Source organism: Salvia miltiorrhiza, unplaced genomic scaffold (genome assembly GCF_028751815.1).
Source record: "Salvia miltiorrhiza cultivar Shanhuang (shh) unplaced genomic scaffold, IMPLAD_Smil_shh original_scaffold_419_1, whole genome shotgun sequence".
Classification (NCBI taxonomy): Eukaryota; Viridiplantae; Streptophyta; class Magnoliopsida; order Lamiales; family Lamiaceae; genus Salvia; species Salvia miltiorrhiza.
The window spans coordinates 27,915-47,286 of record NW_026651545.1 but is presented as its reverse complement, the minus strand read 5'-3'; the positions used below and the strand labels follow the sequence as shown (position 1 = coordinate 47,286).

Sequence of the window (19,372 nt, the reverse complement as noted above, 5' to 3'; positions counted from 1 at the left end):
GGACAGAGGGAGTAGTTGGTGCGTCGTTTTACACCAAATATATCCGGCAGTCAGCCGGTATGCCCACACTGCGCAGACAGCAGTAAGCAAAATCGTCTCCCAAAGGACTGGCGAGAATTTCTCTAATTAAAGTCTGCAAGTAACCCAAGAAATTTTGAGAATAAAATATAGAAAATACTAAACTTAAAATTAAATAAATAAAATCCAAATAAACCAATTTTTCCAATAGCTAAAAGATGAATAAAAATTCCAACAATTAATAAAAGAATTCCAGCAATCAATTAAGTCCACCCTAGCTTAATTATTCCGATCATCGATGCAAAAATAACTTTAAATCATGCAAACAAATCAGTTATAACCACCGAAGACGCTTCTGACGTGATCTTATTTCTCTTTAATTATTCGGTAACCAGGAAGACGCTTCACTAATTACTACCCTAATCGACTGACAACCGTAAGAGACGCTCTATATGTTTAATGAGCCGACAGCATTAATATCTAGAGAAACCCGATTCAAAACCAATAAACTCTGACGCAGGATTATTGAATTAAGACTGCTTTTCCCTTGACCCTGATGTGTCAATTTACCACTAATCAAACCTAAACCACAATTACGGATGGCCGGTTCAATTGGCTATATAATTAATTCTAACCCAATAAATATTTGCAACTATCTAATGGATTAAAACAATTAATATCATTAAACATGGAGAATCGCAGATGCAAGCATAAAATAAAGTATAAGAACAATTAGATCTCACAGAATAATTTCGCTAGTGCTTCCCTAATCGTTGCCGGAATAAACGAATTTAGCTAGAAAACATAATTAAATAACACAAGAAATAAATAAATAAATTGCAAGAAAAAGATGAAAGAAATAAAACTTGAATTGCTCCAAAACTTGCGTCCAGAATTCTGCTCTCCAAGGTGCCGTTTGATTTGTGATATTCTGCCAAAGTTGCAGCTAACTTATCATATATATATGATAAGGAAATAAACCTAATTCTACTATTTAAAAAGTGGCGCATATTGCCATAACTCAAAAGCAAACCTAATCTAATCAAGGCCACTAAAATTTGGTGCATGGGCCTACTTAATTAAACAAAACTAAACACCTAAACTAATCTAAACTAAAAGTGGCGTATAAGCCCATTAGCAATAAGCTAAAGTATAGTCCATGCATGCAAAATCAAAGTAGCAGCTCTCTAAATCTCGTCCATTTAGCCTTCAATCCATGCATTTCAAATCTCTTCTCAAAAGCAATCCTTTTTTCCAAAACCTATCAAATACCATCAAAATTCATATAAGACCATAATTCATATCCAAAAGATGATATTTAACACGAATTAAACACAGAAAACATAGAAAAATCCCCCAAATAAATGCGTATAAATACGCCCAATCAAATCCCCCCATACTTAAACAAAGCTCGCCCTCGAGCACCAAAAAGAACAAAACGACAGGAAATGAACAAAAGAAGACTCAAAACAGCAAAAACAAAGCTTTGGCAACAATATGATAGATAATACTCAAAATCTTGATCAAGATATAATCATCCACAAACCACTAACCATGCTCTTGCTCAGAAAATTATGCTATGTTCTTCATTCAAGTCAAAATTGTGCAAATTCAATCCTGCCTCGCCAAGTTCACTCAATTTCTCTCAAAGACAAATATGGACAGAATAGATTCACACAATTCACAACTTTATGGCTTCAAACACAGCTTGCCCTTATGTCACTATCTCCACCAAAATATGGAACCAATGCACAAATCAAAAGGTCTTGCAATTTGGTTGTAATGGGGCTTGGGTACGTATAGGTGGGATAAACAAGAAAAGGGAATCAAAGAGGCTCAATATATGACTGAAAACATGCAACTCACCAGATCTTCCATCAATAAAACTCTAGAGTAGCTCCTCAAAATATCCACAATCCTCAAAAAGGTGTGCTCAACTCTAACATATACATATAGGGCATAAACATGAATGAATGTATACACAATAGGCCCTTTATTCTCTTTGCACTTTTTTCTTTCTTTCTCTTTTTTCTGTTTTCTGTTCTTTTTTTCTTTTTCTTTTTCTTTTTTTTTTCTTTTTTTTTTTCAACAGCATATATATATCCCTCACTCAACATACTAAAATGATAGGAGCACTCATCTTCTCATCTCGTCATAACCTAGTGCATTCACATGTTTTCAAGGGACAAAAGCAGGCTGAAATAGGCTTAGGCTCAATATATGTGAGGTTTTAATCAAACAAAAGAGGAGCAATTGAGGCACAAATGGGCTCACTAAGGGAATCGTGAAGGTTCGGATAATATGTTCAGGCCAAAATAATGGTTATTCCTAAATGCCTTAATCATTTTCATGCATTAAATTCTCAAACTCAGTCTTGACTATGGCAACAGGAAAAACCAGAAATTCGGCATTTGAAGTTCGAATCAATCACTCATCAAAGAAACAATTAGAGCTAGTCATGTGTGCTCATTAGGGCTCAATCCTCACAATTTAGTAGGTTTCAAGTAATTTTGATCAAATTTTGCACGTTTTTCTCATACAAGAACACCTACAAACATATGCATAATTCCATCACAAGAGCAACAGCCTATCATACCAAATCCAATATCCTAATCTTAACTCTTCACATCATCCATCATAAAAATTGCCAAAGGACTCGAAACTGACAAGAAAACCAACATAGCAACAAAGCAAAGACACACAAAACAAAGACACCCCCCCACACTTGGACAACACAATGTCCTCATTGTGTGAGAGTATGACAGACCAAAACAGAAACAACAGCAGACAACTAAAAGAAATCAAAAGCTTCAAAAACGAAAAGCAAAAAGAAAGAAACTTCCCTGAAATGGAATCATGTAGGTGGATGAGGGGCTGAAGCTTCCGGCGATGAGGAATGGTGGTAGGGCGGTTCGCTGGTGGTTGGGGCAGGGGTGGACGGACGGAGCAGCGGCGGAATGGAGGGGGTGGCGTTGGGGGAAACCAAATTGAGGGAATTTTGACTTTAGTCAAAAACCCTAGTTCTAGAATTTGCACCTTGGCCCCCAACTTTTCAGAAACTGGAGGGCAACCCCCAAACCTGCGAAAATAAACAAAACAACATTTTTCTTCTTTTTTTTTTATTTATTTTTTTTTATTTTTTTTATTTTTTTATTTTTATTTTTTATTTTTTATTTTTTTTTTTAAAAAGAGAAAAAAAAACGAAAATAAACAAAACAAGGGCAAGAAAAATCGGGTTGCCTCCCGATGAGCGCCTTTATTTAACGTCCCTGGCTGGACAGAAAAGAAGTTCAAAAATCCTTAGACAATGGTTGGAGACGTCAGGCTGAGCGCATTGAACGACTCCATCTCGACTCCAGCATAGTATGGCTTGAGTAATTGTCCATTAACCTTAAAACACTTTCGTGTTTCGAGGCTTTGGATTTCCACAGCTCCATGAGGACTCACACTAACAACTTCAAACGGGCCCAACCAACGAGATTTCAATTTTCCTGGCATAATCCTTAAGCGTGCGTTAAACAAGAGAACCTTTTGCCCAACTTCAAAGGATTTCCTTCGAATGTATTTGTCATGTAGAAATTTGGTTCGTTCCTTGTAACGACTTGCATGATCATACGCCTCCAATCGAATCTCCTCTAATTCTTGCAGTTGGAATTGCCTCTCTTTGCCAACGATTTTCTCATCTAAACAGAATTCCTTCACGGCCCAAAAAGCTTTATGCTCCATCTCAACAGGTAGATGACATTGCTTCCCAAAAATCAGCCGGTATGGAGACATACCAATCGGTGACTTGAAAGCAGTGCGGTATGCCCACACTGCATCGTCCAGTCTCAAACTCCAATCCTTTCGTCTCGGGTTGACTGTTTTCTCAAGGATGCTCTTGATTTCTCGGTTAGAAACTTCAGCTTGACCGTTGGATTGGGGATGATATGCCGTGGCAACTCGATGGTGGACTCCATATTTCTTGAAAAGTGCTTCCAAAGTGCGGTTGCAAAAATGGGTTCCTTGATCGCTGATGATGGCACGGGGCACTCCAAATCTGTTAAAAATATTAGCCTTAAGGAATCCTGCAACAACTTTAGAGTCATTAGTGCGGGTGGCCTTCACTTCCACCCACTTCGAAACATAATCAACAGCCAAAAGAATGTAAGAATTCCCAAAAGAACTAGGAAACGGCCCCATAAAATCCATTCCCCAAACGTCAAAGATTTCACAAACCAAAATAGGGACTTGAGGCATTTCATTGCGAGAAGAGATATTACCTGTTCTTTGGCACTTGTCACAATTTTTGCAGAAATTGTAAGAATCCTTAAAAATACTTTCCCAATAAAAACCACAATCAAGAATTTTACGTGCCGTTCGTTTGGGACCAAAGTGACCTCCACAAGCATGAGCATGGCAAAAATTCAAAATGGAATGAATCTCCTCATCAGGGATGCAACGTCGTATCACTTGATCCGCACAGGTCTTCCACAAATAAGGATCATCCCATATGAAGTATTTTGCTTGGCTCCTCAACTTATTCTTACGGGCTGTCTCCATTCCCTTAGGAAAAACTCCAGCAGTAAGAAAATTAACCAAATCAGCATACCAAGGAGTGTTACCATCGATGTGCAGCAGCTGTTCGTCTGGAAAGTCGTCTGGTATGGGCATACCATCCGACACAGTCTGCAGTCTGCTTAAATGGTCAGCTACCAAGTTCTCGGCTCCCTTTTTATCTTTAATCTCCAAGTCAAATTCCTGCAAAAGCAGAATCCAACGGATCAAGCGAGGCTTAGATTCTTTTTTAGAGAGCAAATACTTAAGAGCTGCATGGTCAGAATAAACAACAACTTTAGAGCCAATCAAATAAGATCTAAATTTTTCACAAGCAAAAACGATGGCTAAAAGCTCCTTCTCCGTGGTTGTGTAATTGCATTGAGCCGGGTTGAGAGTTTTGGAAGCATAGTAAATCACATGGCTCTCTTTCCCAACTTTCTGCCCTAGCACTGCTCCAACGGCAAAGTCACTTGCATCGCACATGATTTCAAAAGGCTCTCCCCAAATTGGTGGTTGAATGATGGGGGCAGAAGTGAGTCTATTCTTCAATAAATCAAAGGCCTCCTTGCACTTGTCATCGAACACAAAAGACACATCTTGATGAAGCAACCTAGTGAGAGGTTGAGCAGTCTTTGCAAAGTCTTTTATGAAGCGCCTATAAAAACCTGCATGGCCTAAGAAAGCACGAATCTCTTTCACATTAGAAGGATAAGGTAACTTAACAATCAAATCAATTTTCGCCTTATCAACTTCTACTCCTCTTGCAGAAATCACATGCCCAAGAACAATCCCCTCTCTCACCATGAAATGACATTTCTCAAAGTTCAACACCAAATTAGTGTCGACACATCTTTGCAAAACTTGTTCAAGATTAGTCAAACAATGGTCAAAAGAGTCTCCATGCACAGTAAAATCATCCATGAAAATTTCTATGCAACTCTCAATCATGTCAGAAAATAGACTCATCATACAACGCTGAAAAGTACCAGGAGCATTACATAATCCAAACGGCATACGACGCCATGCAAAAGTGCCAAAAGGACAAGTAAAAGTGGTTTTCTCTTGATCTTCCTGAGCTACAAAAATTTGAAAATATCCAGAGTAGCCATCAAGAAAACAAAAGAATTCCTTACCAGCCAATCGCTCAAGCATCTCATCAATGAAAGGTAATGGAAAATGATCTTTCCTAGTAGCATCATTCAACTTCCTAAAATCAATGCACATACGCCAACCAGTTTGCAGCCTCATGGGAATCAACTCATTCTTCTCATTCTTAACCAATTGAAAACCAGACTTCTTAGGAACCACATGAACAGGACTGACCCATGTACTATCAGAAATCGGATAAATAATCCCTAGATCAAGCAATTTAAGAATTTCTTTAAACTTCTTTCATGACAGGGTTCAATTTTCTTTGAGGCTCCCTAGACGGCTTACTATTAGTCTCAAGTAAGATTCTATGCATGCAAGTAGAGGGACTAATACCTTTGATATCGGCTATAGTCCATCCAATGGCAGATTTATCACTACTACAAAAAAGCTCATAGACTACAGTTTAACACCGTAGTCTATGTGATTTAATAACCGTAGTGGTAGATGGTGTAGTCTATTCCCATCAATATAGACTACGGTTTTATAATCGTAGTCTATAGTTACTTAAGACTACATTTTTAGACGCACATATACTACGTGTGGAAACCGTAGTCTATGTGTAATCATATACTACAAGTGGAAACCGTAGTTAATTCTGTTCGACATTGTAGTGTATTGGAAGAATAGACTACGGTTTGTCAACTAGAAATGGTAGTCTATAGTATTTAAAGACTACACTTTTAGTGATCTTACTCTACGCCTATTGTCGTAGTGGTTAATTATCGTCAACTAAAAATTATTGTTATTTTATTTAAAATTAACAAAAAATGAAATACAAATATTGAGACACTAAAAAATTATAATTGTCATATATAATTTCACAATATTTCATATTCTGTTAATGTACACTGAAATGAAGCTAACAACGACAAGAGATTAAATATACAAAACAAAGAGTACAATATTTTTTTTCAAAACAATATCTAGTAGTCTATTGTTGAAGAATCTTCATGGAAAATTCAGCAAAAGTCTCATGTTTTTGCTTCATTTCCAGCATATCCTGGCACAAAATTAAAACAAGATTTGCCATGAAAACATATAAAACAATCATGTCAACAAAACATTTCTTACATTTCAAACAAAATTCCAGCTAATTGCAACATATATTATTTCAAAAGTATATTTCTTTCATTAAAATCAATAGACCAAATAAACATATACTAGTATATCTATAACACAAATCCATATTAGTAAACCAAAGTTGTAGAATATTACCTCTACTTTTTATATGTGACTAAGAATGAGATTCACCCACTCTAACACGAACTTCCATACAGACATTCGTGCAACTGCCCAAAAAATACAATTGCATGACAACACTGACAGCATGCATACAATAAGTCAATTGAAAATTGCACCTTCAGTTACCCATTGCATATAATCTACATATAAATTACTCAACTTGTGAGAAAAGCCAAAGATAAAGAAGTCAAGACTAACAAACTCAACTTCCACCACTCATGAATATATATATACAAAATTAGATATTCTAAAGTTATATGATTTTCAAGATAGATAGCCTTAAAATATCCATGTCTAAAACAATATAGACTCTATGCTCTCTCTCTGTTATGAACATATCTAGACCACCAGTCCTAATAAATATTATTTGGAGAACTAATCTATGTTAATATGGTGATCTACATGTTCAATGCAAAATATTAACTACAGATTTTTACAAATTTACTGCTCAGATTCACTAACTATCCAGAAGAAACAGTTTGGTGGACGATTTAATAGGCCTCCCATAATCAAAACAGAATGAAAATTTTACAGTACCTATCTGTATGTTCCTAGAATATATCCACCAAATTTCAACTCAATCGGACTCCATTTACTATGTCTACAGATTTTTACAAATTTACTGCTCAGATTCACTAACTATCCAGAAGAAACAGTTTGGTGGACGATTTAATAGGCCTCCCATAATCAAAACAGAATGAAAATTTTACAGTACCTATCTGTATGTTCCTAGAATATATCCACCAAATTTCAACTCAATCGGACTCCATTTACTATGTCTACAGATTTTTACAAATTTACTGCTCAGATTCACTAACTATCCACAAGAAACAGTTTGGTGGACGATTTAATAGGCCTCCCATAATCAAAACAGAATGAAAATTTTACAGTACCTATCTGTATGTTCCTAGAATGTATCCACCAAATTTCAACTCAATCGGACTCCATTTACTATGTCTACAGATTTTTACAAATTTACTGCTCAGATTCACTAACTATCCAGAAGAAACAGTTTGATGGACGATTTCATAGGCCTCCCATAATCAAAACATAGTGAAAATTTTGCAGTACCTATATGTATGTTCCTGGTATATAACCACCAAATTTCAATTCAATTGGACACCATTTACCATGACTACAGATTTTTACAAATTTACTGCTCAGATAAGTGAAAACGTCCGACATAATCAGTTTGAGGGACGATTTCATGGGCCTCCTGTCATCGAACTATAATGAAAGTTTTACAGAATCTAACAATATGATCCTAGTATATATTCACCAAATTTCATCCACAATAGAAGAAAAACCCACCTCTAAACCTTGGCGACGAGAACGGAGGCACGGCAGCAAGAACGGAGGCACAACGGCAAGAATGGAGGCACGGCGGGACTGAGGGAGAGGGACAACGTTTGAGAGAGAGGGACTGCGGGTTTGAGGGATAGAGGGGGTTAGGGTTAATCGTGGGAGGGATTTATGTTAACTGAAATTTGATTATTTGATTAAGTGTCATTAATATTTTAATTGAGTTCTATTTCAAAAAAAAAGTGTATTTTAATTAAGTTCAAACACAAATTATTATATAATATAAATTCTTCTTATTTTATTAATATTAACATATAAATTCCTTTTTATTACATATTTAAATGATAAATAAAATAAATTACAAAATAAATTCATTCATTAAACTTTTACATACATTGTAAATTTATCTTATTTAATATTTAAATGATCTAAAAAATTGATATACCAGACAAATTAATTATTTAAAATATTTAATTATTTTATATTTATAAATTATATCTTATAATTATTTTTTGAATAACTATAAATAAAAATTAATATACTACATTTTCAAGATAATCGTAGTACCATTCATTTTTTATAATATAGACCCTAAAAAAAACTATAAATAAAAATTATTATTTAAAATATAGACCATTCATTTTTTATAAAGAAAAAAAAATTAATATACTACATTTTCAAGATAATCGTAGAGAAAAGTATAAATACACACGAACATACACTACATTTTGAAACAAACTGTAGAGAGAAGTAGAAAAAAAATCCGCTCATACACTACAGTTTATTGTATGTTTTAAAATCAACGTAGAGAAAAGTAAAACTACACATGAACATACACTACGTTTTGAAGCAAATTGTAGAGAAAAGTAGAAAAAAATCCGCTCATACACTACCGTTTATAAAACCGTAGACTATACCTTTGATAGACTACGATTTTTATGTATATGTAGTCTATAATCACGAAAAAAAAACGCACATACACTACGGTGGTGGCAGAAAATCGTAGTCTATTAGTATAAACTACGGATTTCCCAAAAAATCGTAGTCTATGCCATGTAGAGAAAGACCAAATTTGTAGTAGTGTATGCATCTTAAGAAGACTTACCAACCTTACCTCTTGTTCTGCACTGAGTTCATTGTTGATGATCACTGGCAGCGTGTCATCCTCTCCTAAAAACACATATTTCAGATGCTGGGGCAGTACCTTCAAGTCCAGCTTCGGTGGCTTCACAACAGAGGGCAAAATCGGTTCTGTGCTGGTCGGTATGGGCATCCTGCTCGACAGGTGCCGAACTGGAATTTCCTCCGTTGAGTACAGCTGCATGATAATCTCTCTAATGGCTTCATTCTCCTCAGTTTTGGAGTTCTCTTCAGTTAGGGAACTGAAAATAACATGCTCAAGCTCATCCTCCCTGAAATTCTCAACAAATTCCTCAACCAAATGGTCAATAACATCAATCATGAACACAGATTCAGGATCCTCAACATGCTTCATAGCCTCAAAAATATTAAATGTGACAACATCTCCATCAAATTCAAGGCTAAGCATTCCACTATCCACATCAATTTTTGCTTTAGCAGTTTTCATGAATGGTCTCCCTAAAAGAATCAAGGATTGCTTAGCAGAATCATCCATATCAACAATATAAAAATCCACAGGAAAAATCAAATCATTGACCTTAACAAGGACATCCTCAACAACACCTTCGGGATATGCAGTAGACCTATCAGCTAACTGAATGATAACACGAGTGTCTTTCAAAGGTCCTAATTGCAAATCCTTATACACAGAATAAGGCATGACATTTATGGATGCTCCTAAATCTAGCATGGCTCTCTCAACAGTCTTATTACCTATAATGCATGGAATAGTGAACATACCAGGATCTCGACACTTTTGGGGCAATTTTCTTTGCAGAACAGCAGAAACATTCTCACTCACTCGAATTCTCGCATCATTCCCAAACTTCATTTTCTTAGAGCATAACTCTTTTAAAAACTTTGCGTACCTGGGAACTTGCTTAATTGCATCAAGCAAGGGCAAGTTTATTTCTACCTTCTTGAAGATTTCCAGAATATCCTTCTCTTCTTCAATTCTCTTGTTCTGAGCCAACCTAGAAGGAAAAGGTGGTGCAGTCAGTGATTGAGGAATTGAAACCTTAGGTTTTCCACTTACCTTAGAAGAGCTAGGCTCGGTGGATTCTGGTGACTTTTCACTAATTGCATCGTCCTTGGCTTCATCGGGCTTATCTTTGTTCTGCTGCTTAGGTTGTAGCTCAGCTAGAATTCTCCCACTTCTTGTAGTTACTGCACTTGCATTTTCCTTGGGATTCATCTCCGTGACAGAGGGAAGTCGGCCTTGATTCGCCTGCAGCTTGTTCACCTGAGTGGGTAACTGCGTGATTTGTGTGCCCATATTACTCAACGCTGCCTGAGTTTCATGCTGGAACGCCTGCTGACTTTGCACCAAATTCTTCACAATTTCACTGCTCTGGGCGAGGCTCTTCATGATATCGTTCATATTGGGTGCAGAACTCGGTGCAGGACGTGCGGTATGGGCATACTGTCCAGCCTGCGGCGGATTCGGCGCGTACATCCCTGGTTCCTGCTGTCTCCACCTAAAATTTGGGTGATTTCTCCACCCTGGATTATAGGTGTTGGAAAAAGGGTCATTTCGCCTTTGCCTTTGTGCGTTCATCTCTTGCTCATCAGCGGATCCCATGCACGCTTGCTCAGTATTATTATCCTGCAGAGATGGACATGCATCAGTATGATGATTATTTTCAAAGCAAATTCCACATTGAACGTGTTGAGTTTTAGAGACAGCAAGTCCTCTAACTAAAGAGGTGAGAGCATCAATTTTCTCGTTCATGTTGGAATCTTCTACTTTCTGCACTGGCCTATAACGATCATCATCCTCATCCTCATATTGTTGGCCATTTGAAACCATGTCAACGATGAGTTGCTTTGCTTCGTCCAAAGTTTTATTGGTCAAGCTTCCACCACAAGCAGCGTCAACAATTTTCCTATCAAAAGAAGACATACCACGATAAAAATAGTTAGTAAGCAATTGGTAGTCAGAAAATCCATGATCAGGACACTTGCGACACAGCTGTTGGAATCTCTCCCAATAATCGGCTAGACTCTCCGCCTTCTTCTGTTTAATGCTGCTAATGGCCATTCTCAAATTTGCAGCTCTGGACTCAGGAAAGAATTTTCGCAAGAATTGTTCTTCTAAATCTCCCCAAGTTCTAATCGAACCAGGAGGAAGATCAAAAAGCCAATCTCTCGCTCTACCCTGCAAAGTATGAGAAAAAGTCAATAGCCTCAAATTATTTTCAGTAAAACCATGAGGGCGTAGAGTTGAGCAAACTAGATCAAATTCAGCCAGATGCTTGTGTGCACTCTCTCCAGGTAAATCACCGAATTTGGGTAGCACTTGAATGAAACCAGGCCGTATTTCAGCGTTGCCATTAATGGCAGGAAGGACAATGCACAAAGGGCGATTGTTTCTATGACGGCCTAACTCTCTGATCAGTTGAGGTGGTTCCTGTCGAGGATCAACGATCTCTCTATCGTTCTCCTCATCCTTATTGTTACGGTCACCCATTGGATCTTCAATTTCTTCTTGATCCTCAAGACTCGGTGGAGCAGAATTGGATCTCTCTTTCCACTCCTTAGCTTGCTTCTTCAACTTTCGTGCGGTCTTCTCGATTTCTGGATCAAAAACTAATACGCCTGTACGAGAAGAACGGGGCATAAACTAAAAATAAAATAACTAAAAATAAAAGACAGACTGAAATCAGTAAAATCCTGCTTAAAACCAATCCCCGGCAACGGCGCCAAAATTTGGTGCGTCGTTTTACACCAAATATATCCGGCAGTCAGCCGGTATGCCCACACTGCGCAGACAGCAGTAAGCAAAATCGTCTCCCAAAGGACTGGCGAGAATTTCTCTAATTAAAGTCTGCAAGTAACCCAAGAAATTTTGAGAATAAAATATAGAAAATACTAAACTTAAAATTAAATAAATAAAATCCAAATAAACCAATTTTTCCAATAGCTAAAAGATGAATAAAAATTCCAACAATTAATAAAAGAATTCCAGCAATCAATTAAGTCCACCCTAGCTTAATTATTCCGATCATCGATGCAAAAATAACTTTAAATCATGCAAACAAATCAGTTATAACCACCGAAGACGCTTCTGACGTGATCTTATTTCTCTTTAATTATTCGGTAACCAGGAAGACGCTTCACTAATTACTACCCTAATCGACTGACAACCGTAAGAGACGCTCTATATGTTTAATGAGCCGACAGCATTAATATCTAGAGAAACCCGATTCAAAACCAATAAACTCTGACGCAGGATTATTGAATTAAGACTGCTTTTCCCTTGACCCTGATGTGTCAATTTACCACTAATCAAACCTAAACCACAATTACGGATGGCCGGTTCAATTGGCTATATAATTAATTTTAACCCAATAAATATTTGCAACTATCTAATGGATTAAAACAATTAATATCATTAAACATGGAGAATCGCAGATGCAAGCATAAAATAAAGTATAAGAACAATTAGATCTCACAGAATAATTTCGCTAGTGCTTCCCTAATCGTTGCCGGAATAAACGAATTTAGCTAGAAAACATAATTAAATAACACAAGAAATAAATAAATAAATTGCAAGAAAAAGATGAAAGAAATAAAACTTGAATTGCTCCAAAACTTGCGTCCAGAATTCTGCTCTCCAAGGTGTCGTTTGATTTGTGATATTCTGCCAAAGTTGCAGCTAACTTATCATATATATATGATAAGGAAATAAACCTAATTCTACTATTTAAAAAGTGGCGCATATTGCCATAACTCAAAAGCAAACCTAATCTAATCAAGGCCACTAAAATTTGGTGCATGGGCCTACTTAATTAAACAAAACTAAACACCTAAACTAATCTAAACTAAAAGTGGCGTATAAGCCCATTAGCAATAAGCTAAAGTATAGCCCATGCATGCAAAATCAAAGTAGCAGCTCTCTAAATCTCGTCCATTTAGCCTTCAATCCATGCATTTCAAATCTCTTCTCAAAAGCAATCCTTTTTTCCAAAACCTATCAAATACCATCAAAATTCATATAAGACCATAATTCATATCCAAAAGATGATATTTAACACGAATTAAACACAGAAAACATAGAAAAATCCCCCAAATAAATGCGTATAAATACGCCCAATCAGTAGTACTTTTAGGGTTTACTACACCCTATTTAGGGTGTAGTATTCAGTGTTTAGAGTTTACAAAATATTGAATGATGGTTAATACTTATATTCACATAAGTATACATTTAAGCATGAAAATGTATATCTTAGATAAAATTAAAGTAAATATCGCCATTTGAATTTATTATTGAATGGCTAGGGTTTATTATTGAATATGACTAGGGTTTAGTATTCAAGGTTTAGAGTTTAGTATTCCCTATTTAGGGTTTAGTATTCCGTGTTTAGGTTTAAAAAATATTGAATGATAGTTAATACTAATATTCACATAAGTATAAATTTATGCATTAAAATGTATATCTTAGATAAAATAAAAGTAAATATTTCCATTTGGGTTTATTATTGAATGGTTATGGTTTAGTATTCAGTGTTTAGGGTTTAGTATTCCCTATTTAGGGTTTAGTATTCAGTGTTTACAAAATATTGAATGATGATTAATACTTATATTCACATAAGTATACATTTAAGCATGAAAATGTATATCTTAGATAAAATTAAAGTAAATATTGCCATTTGGATTTATTATTGAATGACTAGGGTTTATTATTGAATATGACTAGTTTATTATTGAATATGACTAGGGTTTAGTATTCAAGGTTTAGGGTTTAGTATTCTCTATTTAGGGTTTAGTATTCAGTGTTTAAGTTTAAACAATACTGAATGATGGTTAATACTTATGTTCACATAAGTATACATTTAAGCATGTAAATGTATATCTTAGATAAAATAAAGGGTTAATTGCCGGAAAAACCATATACTTTTTCAAAATTTGGTTTTTTCCCATGACAAAAAAAACCTGTACAGAAATCCATAAATTGAACAACTTATTGCATATTTTCCCCGCGTCCGTTTTCCGGCGAAATTGAATCCGAGGTGGCAATCGGAATTCCAGCGTGTCATCGCCGGCAATTAAACGACGTCGTTTCATGATTTTTTGACCGCTACATCTCGTCGCTGGAGTCGGGCGGCGACGCCGCGCCCATCGTCATGGAGAAATTCCTGATGCTCGTGGAGGAGAAAATGGACGGCTACGATTCGATGGAGAGCCACGTGAAATGGAGACGCCTGAGAGAGGAAGACGCGGCGTGGTTCCTGGACGTCGTGGATCGCGTGACGTCGTTGTCGAATTCGCTGGCCAATTTGGCATCCGATTACAAGTACGCCTACACGATCTCATCCGAATTCACCACCTTCGCCAAGGACCAGTTTCCGGCCGAGCGGAATCTCTTGGATTTCGTCTTCCCGGCCCACCCCACCATTCCGGAGACTCTCTTCCGCGGCCTCACCTGCAGGATCACCAAGCACATCCTCAAATTCGCCGAGGCCGTGGCAAGAAGATGGAGAATTTTCGATGCTTAGGGCTGCTGTGAGGGTTTTGGGTTGAGGTGAGGTGGAACATTAGGTGTTAGGGTGAGGTGGAAAATTATGGTTAGGTGGCAGCCACGTTGGATCGGACCTCCATCGGAGATCGCCGGAAAACGGACGCGGGGGAAATATGCAATAAGTTGTTCAATTTATGGATTTCTGTTCAGGTTTTTTTTGTCATGGGAAAAAACCAAATTTTGAAAAAGTATATGATTTATCCGGACCGCCGCTTCTGTAAAATTTTGTCATCGAGCAGCGAGAGCACCGAAAAGAAAATGCAGGAGACGTTTTAATTCTAGGAGAAATGATCCCCTAATTAACGCAACCAATTAGCTTGCAATAGGACAAGGACAGGGCTGCGTCCCTAATGACTCAACCTAAACACCGCTAGATTGACTTGGAATAGGACAAGGACATCCTAGCGATGGTAAGTTAACCCAATGTCGTCTCTCAAGGAAGATCTTAAAGGGCACTAAATTGTATCACGAGAAAGTAGTAAAGATCGGATTGAAAACAGTAAAATTAACTAAAGCTTTGGAATTTCAACTTAACTAGAAACTTAAACTTAAGAATTATCTAGGCGAAAAAGAATTATTAACTAGTTCTTGTAATTTAAACTTAAACTTAAAACTTAATCTTAAAACTTAACTAGGCGAAATAAACTAACATAAATACTTAAGCATAAATAAATTATTAACCCTGGGCAGAATTAAACGCATAAAGTAAAGGAATTAACTAGGCGAGTTGAATTTAAATAATTTTAATTAAAATCTTCGAAATTGCATAATTGAAAGCAAAACATAATTAAAGTAGAAACAAGTAAATAAATGTAAATAAAATAAATACCGAAATCGCCGAGAAGCAAATCTGTCACTTGATTACAACTCGTACGAAGAACTAACTAAAACTTGAATTAAATGCTAACTAAGAACTAACTAAAGCTCGAAACTAAAGAACTATCTAAAACGAGAATTAAACTAAGAATGATTTGATTGCCTAAGGTCTAAGCTAATCTTGGAACGAAGGCTAAAGGATTAATTTTTCATGAAGAACATTGAGCCCTATATATAGACTTTCTTTCAACCCTAATGCTGATAAAAAAGGCCTTGCAAAACTGGACTTTTAAAGATAAGCTTTGTGAAATCAAAGGAAAGTCCAACTGGCAACGTGCTCTGCAAGTAACGGCATCTCTGGCGAATATTTGCTAACTCTGGAACCGTGCTGACTCTGGCAGTCATGGCAGAGCTGGAAGTCAGCTCTGGATAAGTAGTCAGCTCTTGCGAGTAAAGTCCACTCTGGTGACTGAGCTTCAGCTCTGTCGAGTTCCGGCGGCGACGTAGTGGCCCTTCTGGCCACACGTGTAGCAACTGTCAGTTCCAGCCTTACAGACACCACGATGTGGTTTGTGGCATTTTGGACAAAGGGGAACTTCATTTTGTCTTTGGCTGCCTCCAGCCGGGGCAGGACCCTGTTGCTTCCCTTGTCCTTGTTGCTGATATTGTCCCAACGGCGCATTTCCTTGCCATGGCCTCTTGTTAGTCTGGTTTTCATTTCCTCTATGGTCGTTCCAGTTGCGCTTCCCTTTAAAGTTCTGAGGGCGTGCAGGTGGGTTGGCTGGCGCTGAGGTCTGTGGCGGAGCCAACCTTTCTACTGGCATCGCAGCTTCGATGTCCAGTGCCCTGTTCAAAGACTCAGTGTATGAGAGTCCACCATGACTAGCTAGAGTCATCCGAATCTCGTGCCTCAGACCGGCACAAAATTTCTCCGCCATTTTCTCATCAGTATCCACCTGTTGCGGAGCATAACGCGATAGATCGCAGAACTCTCTGTCATACTCTGTCACCGTCTTCTTCCCTTGTTTCAGGCTATAGAACTCAGCCTCCTTCTTCTTTCTGTAGCTCTTGGGAATATACTTATCATATAATCCCGTCTTAAAGTCTTCCCAAGTGTATGCTGCCCATTGTTCGGGAGTCAGAGTCTTTCGGCGGGCTTCCCACCAAAAGTCAGCCGATCCGGCTAGTTGGAAAGACATACACGAGAGTCGCTCCTCTTCTGTGCAGTGTAGGAAGGTGAAGATACGCTCCAAGGTACGTATCCAAGCTTCGGCCTCGGCTGGGTCGCCTGTCCCAGTAAATGTGGGCGGATTCTGTCGAAGAAACAGTTCTTCAGTCCTTCTAGCAGGGGGTGGAGGGGGTGGGGTAGGTTCCCTGTCGTTTCGCCGCCCTTCAGGTATTTCATCGCGATTTCCATCATTGTTAACGTTTCTCCTAGGGGGGCGACCTCGTTTAGGCGTGTTCGCTATTATTTTCGCTACGCCGCAAGTGCACGGTGTAGTTGCAATATAGGGAAGCAAGGTCGTATTCCACAAGGATTAGTAGTCAAATTCTAGTGATTACCTTAAGTCATTATGCTAGAGCTATTTAAACTAAACAAGGAGGTGAATGATTTGATTAACTAACAAATTCAAAGACAAAATAAGAACAATCAAACAAAGTGGATTAATTAAGTGATGAAGGTGGTTTAGGGATTAGGCATCGATGGATTAGCAATGGACTTCAAATTAGCTCAATATTAGTCTTGATATTCCTATTTATCTAGAGTGATCTCCCCACTAGTTCTAGCCCCCTCCCGGACGACTAAAACGGTAGATTACGGGTCATAGTTGCCGTCCCCGGTCAACTTCTAACCTATAACTCCCAAGAGCACAAATGATCGGTATACTCTCACCCAACTCTCAACCTCCCGGTTTATTGAGTCAATATGTTTCAAGCTCCTAATCTATTGTGATTATCCTCTCCCGATTCAAATCACAAATTAGAAATGCAGAGAAAGTGGCCAACAATCCATACAAGAATTAAAGCTAGGGCTTGAAAAGATAATAACAAGGAAATAATCAAGACATATATTAAGCATAATAATCAATCTCTTACATAATCTACTAGCCTAACCCCCAAACCAATGGGGGATTTTAGCCTACCATGTTCACAAACAACATACTTAAATCAAAGAAATACATATATGAAAGAGAGAGTAATGAGTGACAAATCCTATTAATGGCCTTTCTTGAATCTTCTCTCTTCTTCAATGCTTCTTCAAAAGGTAGGTGTGAGCATTAATGGAGGCTAGGGTTTGGTGTGGAGGAATTGGGGAAGATGGAAAAATGGGTGAGAAAGATGAAAGATATGAGAAAAGAGGGGAAAAATGGAGTTTTGGGGCAAAAATCGCGTCTGGGCCCACCAAAAGACGGATCTCCGCCTCTTCCCCGCGGCCGCGGCATGAACCGCGGCTGAGAACGCGGCTGGAAGCAGGGGAGGCCGCGGTCATGGGCCGCGGCCGCAGCTCGGACCGCGGGTGCCTGTCAAAAACGTTCTGGACTGCTCTGGAGCAGAGGCCCGCGGTCGGGCCCGCGGCCGCGGCCCGGACCGCGGGTTACTGGGCAATTTTGGACAGAGGCCCGCGGTCGGGCCCGTGGCCGCGGCCCGGACCGCGGGCGCCTGGGCTTTATGCGCAGTCCGTTTGTTCGGCTCCGTTCTCCCTCGTCCGAACTCCGATTTGGTCGCCGTTTGCGCTCACGGATTCCTCTCGAGATGAGCTTTAACCTAATGTTTTCAAAACTCTCTAATTAATCTTTGATTTTCCCTGAAATCACTCCAAAAGCTACACCAAGCATCAAAACTCAACAGTTAGGACAAAATTGGGATACAAACACATATTAGTAATCAAAATATGAAGGGAAATGACAACAAATCATGTGGAATTGAGGTACGAAAACCATGTTTGTCAACCCCCCAAACTTAAGGCGTTGTTTGTCCCCAAACGACAAAAAGACTAGAAATAAAAGTAAACAAACATGTGAGCATGAATTGATGTCATTTCAAGGCTTCAACAATTTCAAAAATCTTTCAAAAGTGTATCACAAGTAAAATGCATTCTAAGAAGTCACAAGTGATAGTGAGTTCAACATTATAGCATCCAAGTTTGAATCCTCACAAGGTGAATGTTTCAATGGTGCACTCAACTCTCAAGTGTTTAGATTGGACGTGTTTGCACTCAAATTGAACCATGTATGCAATCTACCATAGGCTTGCCATTTATCCTAACTCTCTATACTTCAATGTGTTATAAATAATGATCAACAAGGGCTTTCATAAGGTTGTAATGAGGGCTCTTTGGTGAGGTGAGGTGTTTTTAGGCAAATGACTCATATTCCACAATCTAACAATCACAATGAACAAGTCAAATTCACCATTTCTCTTTTTTAATCAATCAAAAACCAATATCCCCACATTTCTTCTTTTCACCCTTAGTGATACTTATCATGATATGATTCAAAAGGCAAATCACTCCCCTTTATGCTCTTTTATTCACATTCATTTTCATTTTTTTTTTCTTTTTTTTTTCTTTTTCTTTTTAAGCTCATAGGGGACTAGTGATTTTCACTCAATCAAAGCTTGATAAGCAATTTCAATCATTTC

General features: G+C 38.0%; 1 protein-coding gene and 2 long non-coding RNA genes across 3 annotated transcripts; all 3 read right to left on the bottom strand.

Annotated features, from left to right (window-relative positions):
* Positions 1-16: 16 nt before the first annotated feature.
* On the bottom strand, positions 17-950 carry LOC131004563 (uncharacterized). Its single transcript, XR_009095058.1, has 2 exons — positions 885-950; positions 17-133 (listed from the first exon to the last, which is right to left on the bottom strand). It is a non-coding gene; the product is annotated as an uncharacterized LOC131004563 (long non-coding RNA).
* A 5,543-nt stretch (positions 951-6,493) lies between these two features.
* LOC131004565 (uncharacterized) lies at positions 6,494-8,553 on the bottom strand. The gene is made up of 3 exons (XR_009095059.1): positions 8,263-8,553; positions 6,925-6,998; positions 6,494-6,709 (listed from the first exon to the last, which is right to left on the bottom strand). It is a non-coding gene; the product is annotated as an uncharacterized LOC131004565 (long non-coding RNA).
* A 681-nt stretch (positions 8,554-9,234) lies between these two features.
* Positions 9,235-13,033, bottom strand: LOC131004548 (uncharacterized). Its single transcript, XM_057931257.1, has 3 exons — positions 12,972-13,033; positions 9,368-12,220; positions 9,235-9,273 (listed from the first exon to the last, which is right to left on the bottom strand). Exons 2-3 carry the CDS (start codon positions 12,011-12,013, stop codon positions 9,235-9,237), a joined length of 2,685 nt encoding a protein of 894 aa, XP_057787240.1. The 5' UTR covers positions 12,014-12,220; positions 12,972-13,033.
* Between the last annotated feature and the right edge of the window lie 6,339 nt (positions 13,034-19,372).

What these genes read in the sequence shown, in the direction of transcription:
- LOC131004548 (XM_057931257.1), bottom strand. Translation starts at nt 12,013, where the DNA reads ATGCCCCGTTCTTCTCGTACAGGCGTATTAGTTTTTGATCCAGAAATC. An exon ending in AACTCAGTGCAGAACAAGAG is followed by an intron (nt 9,274 to 9,367) that starts GTAAGGTTGGTA and finishes GGAAATCCGTAG; the next exon opens with TTTATACTAATAGACTACGA.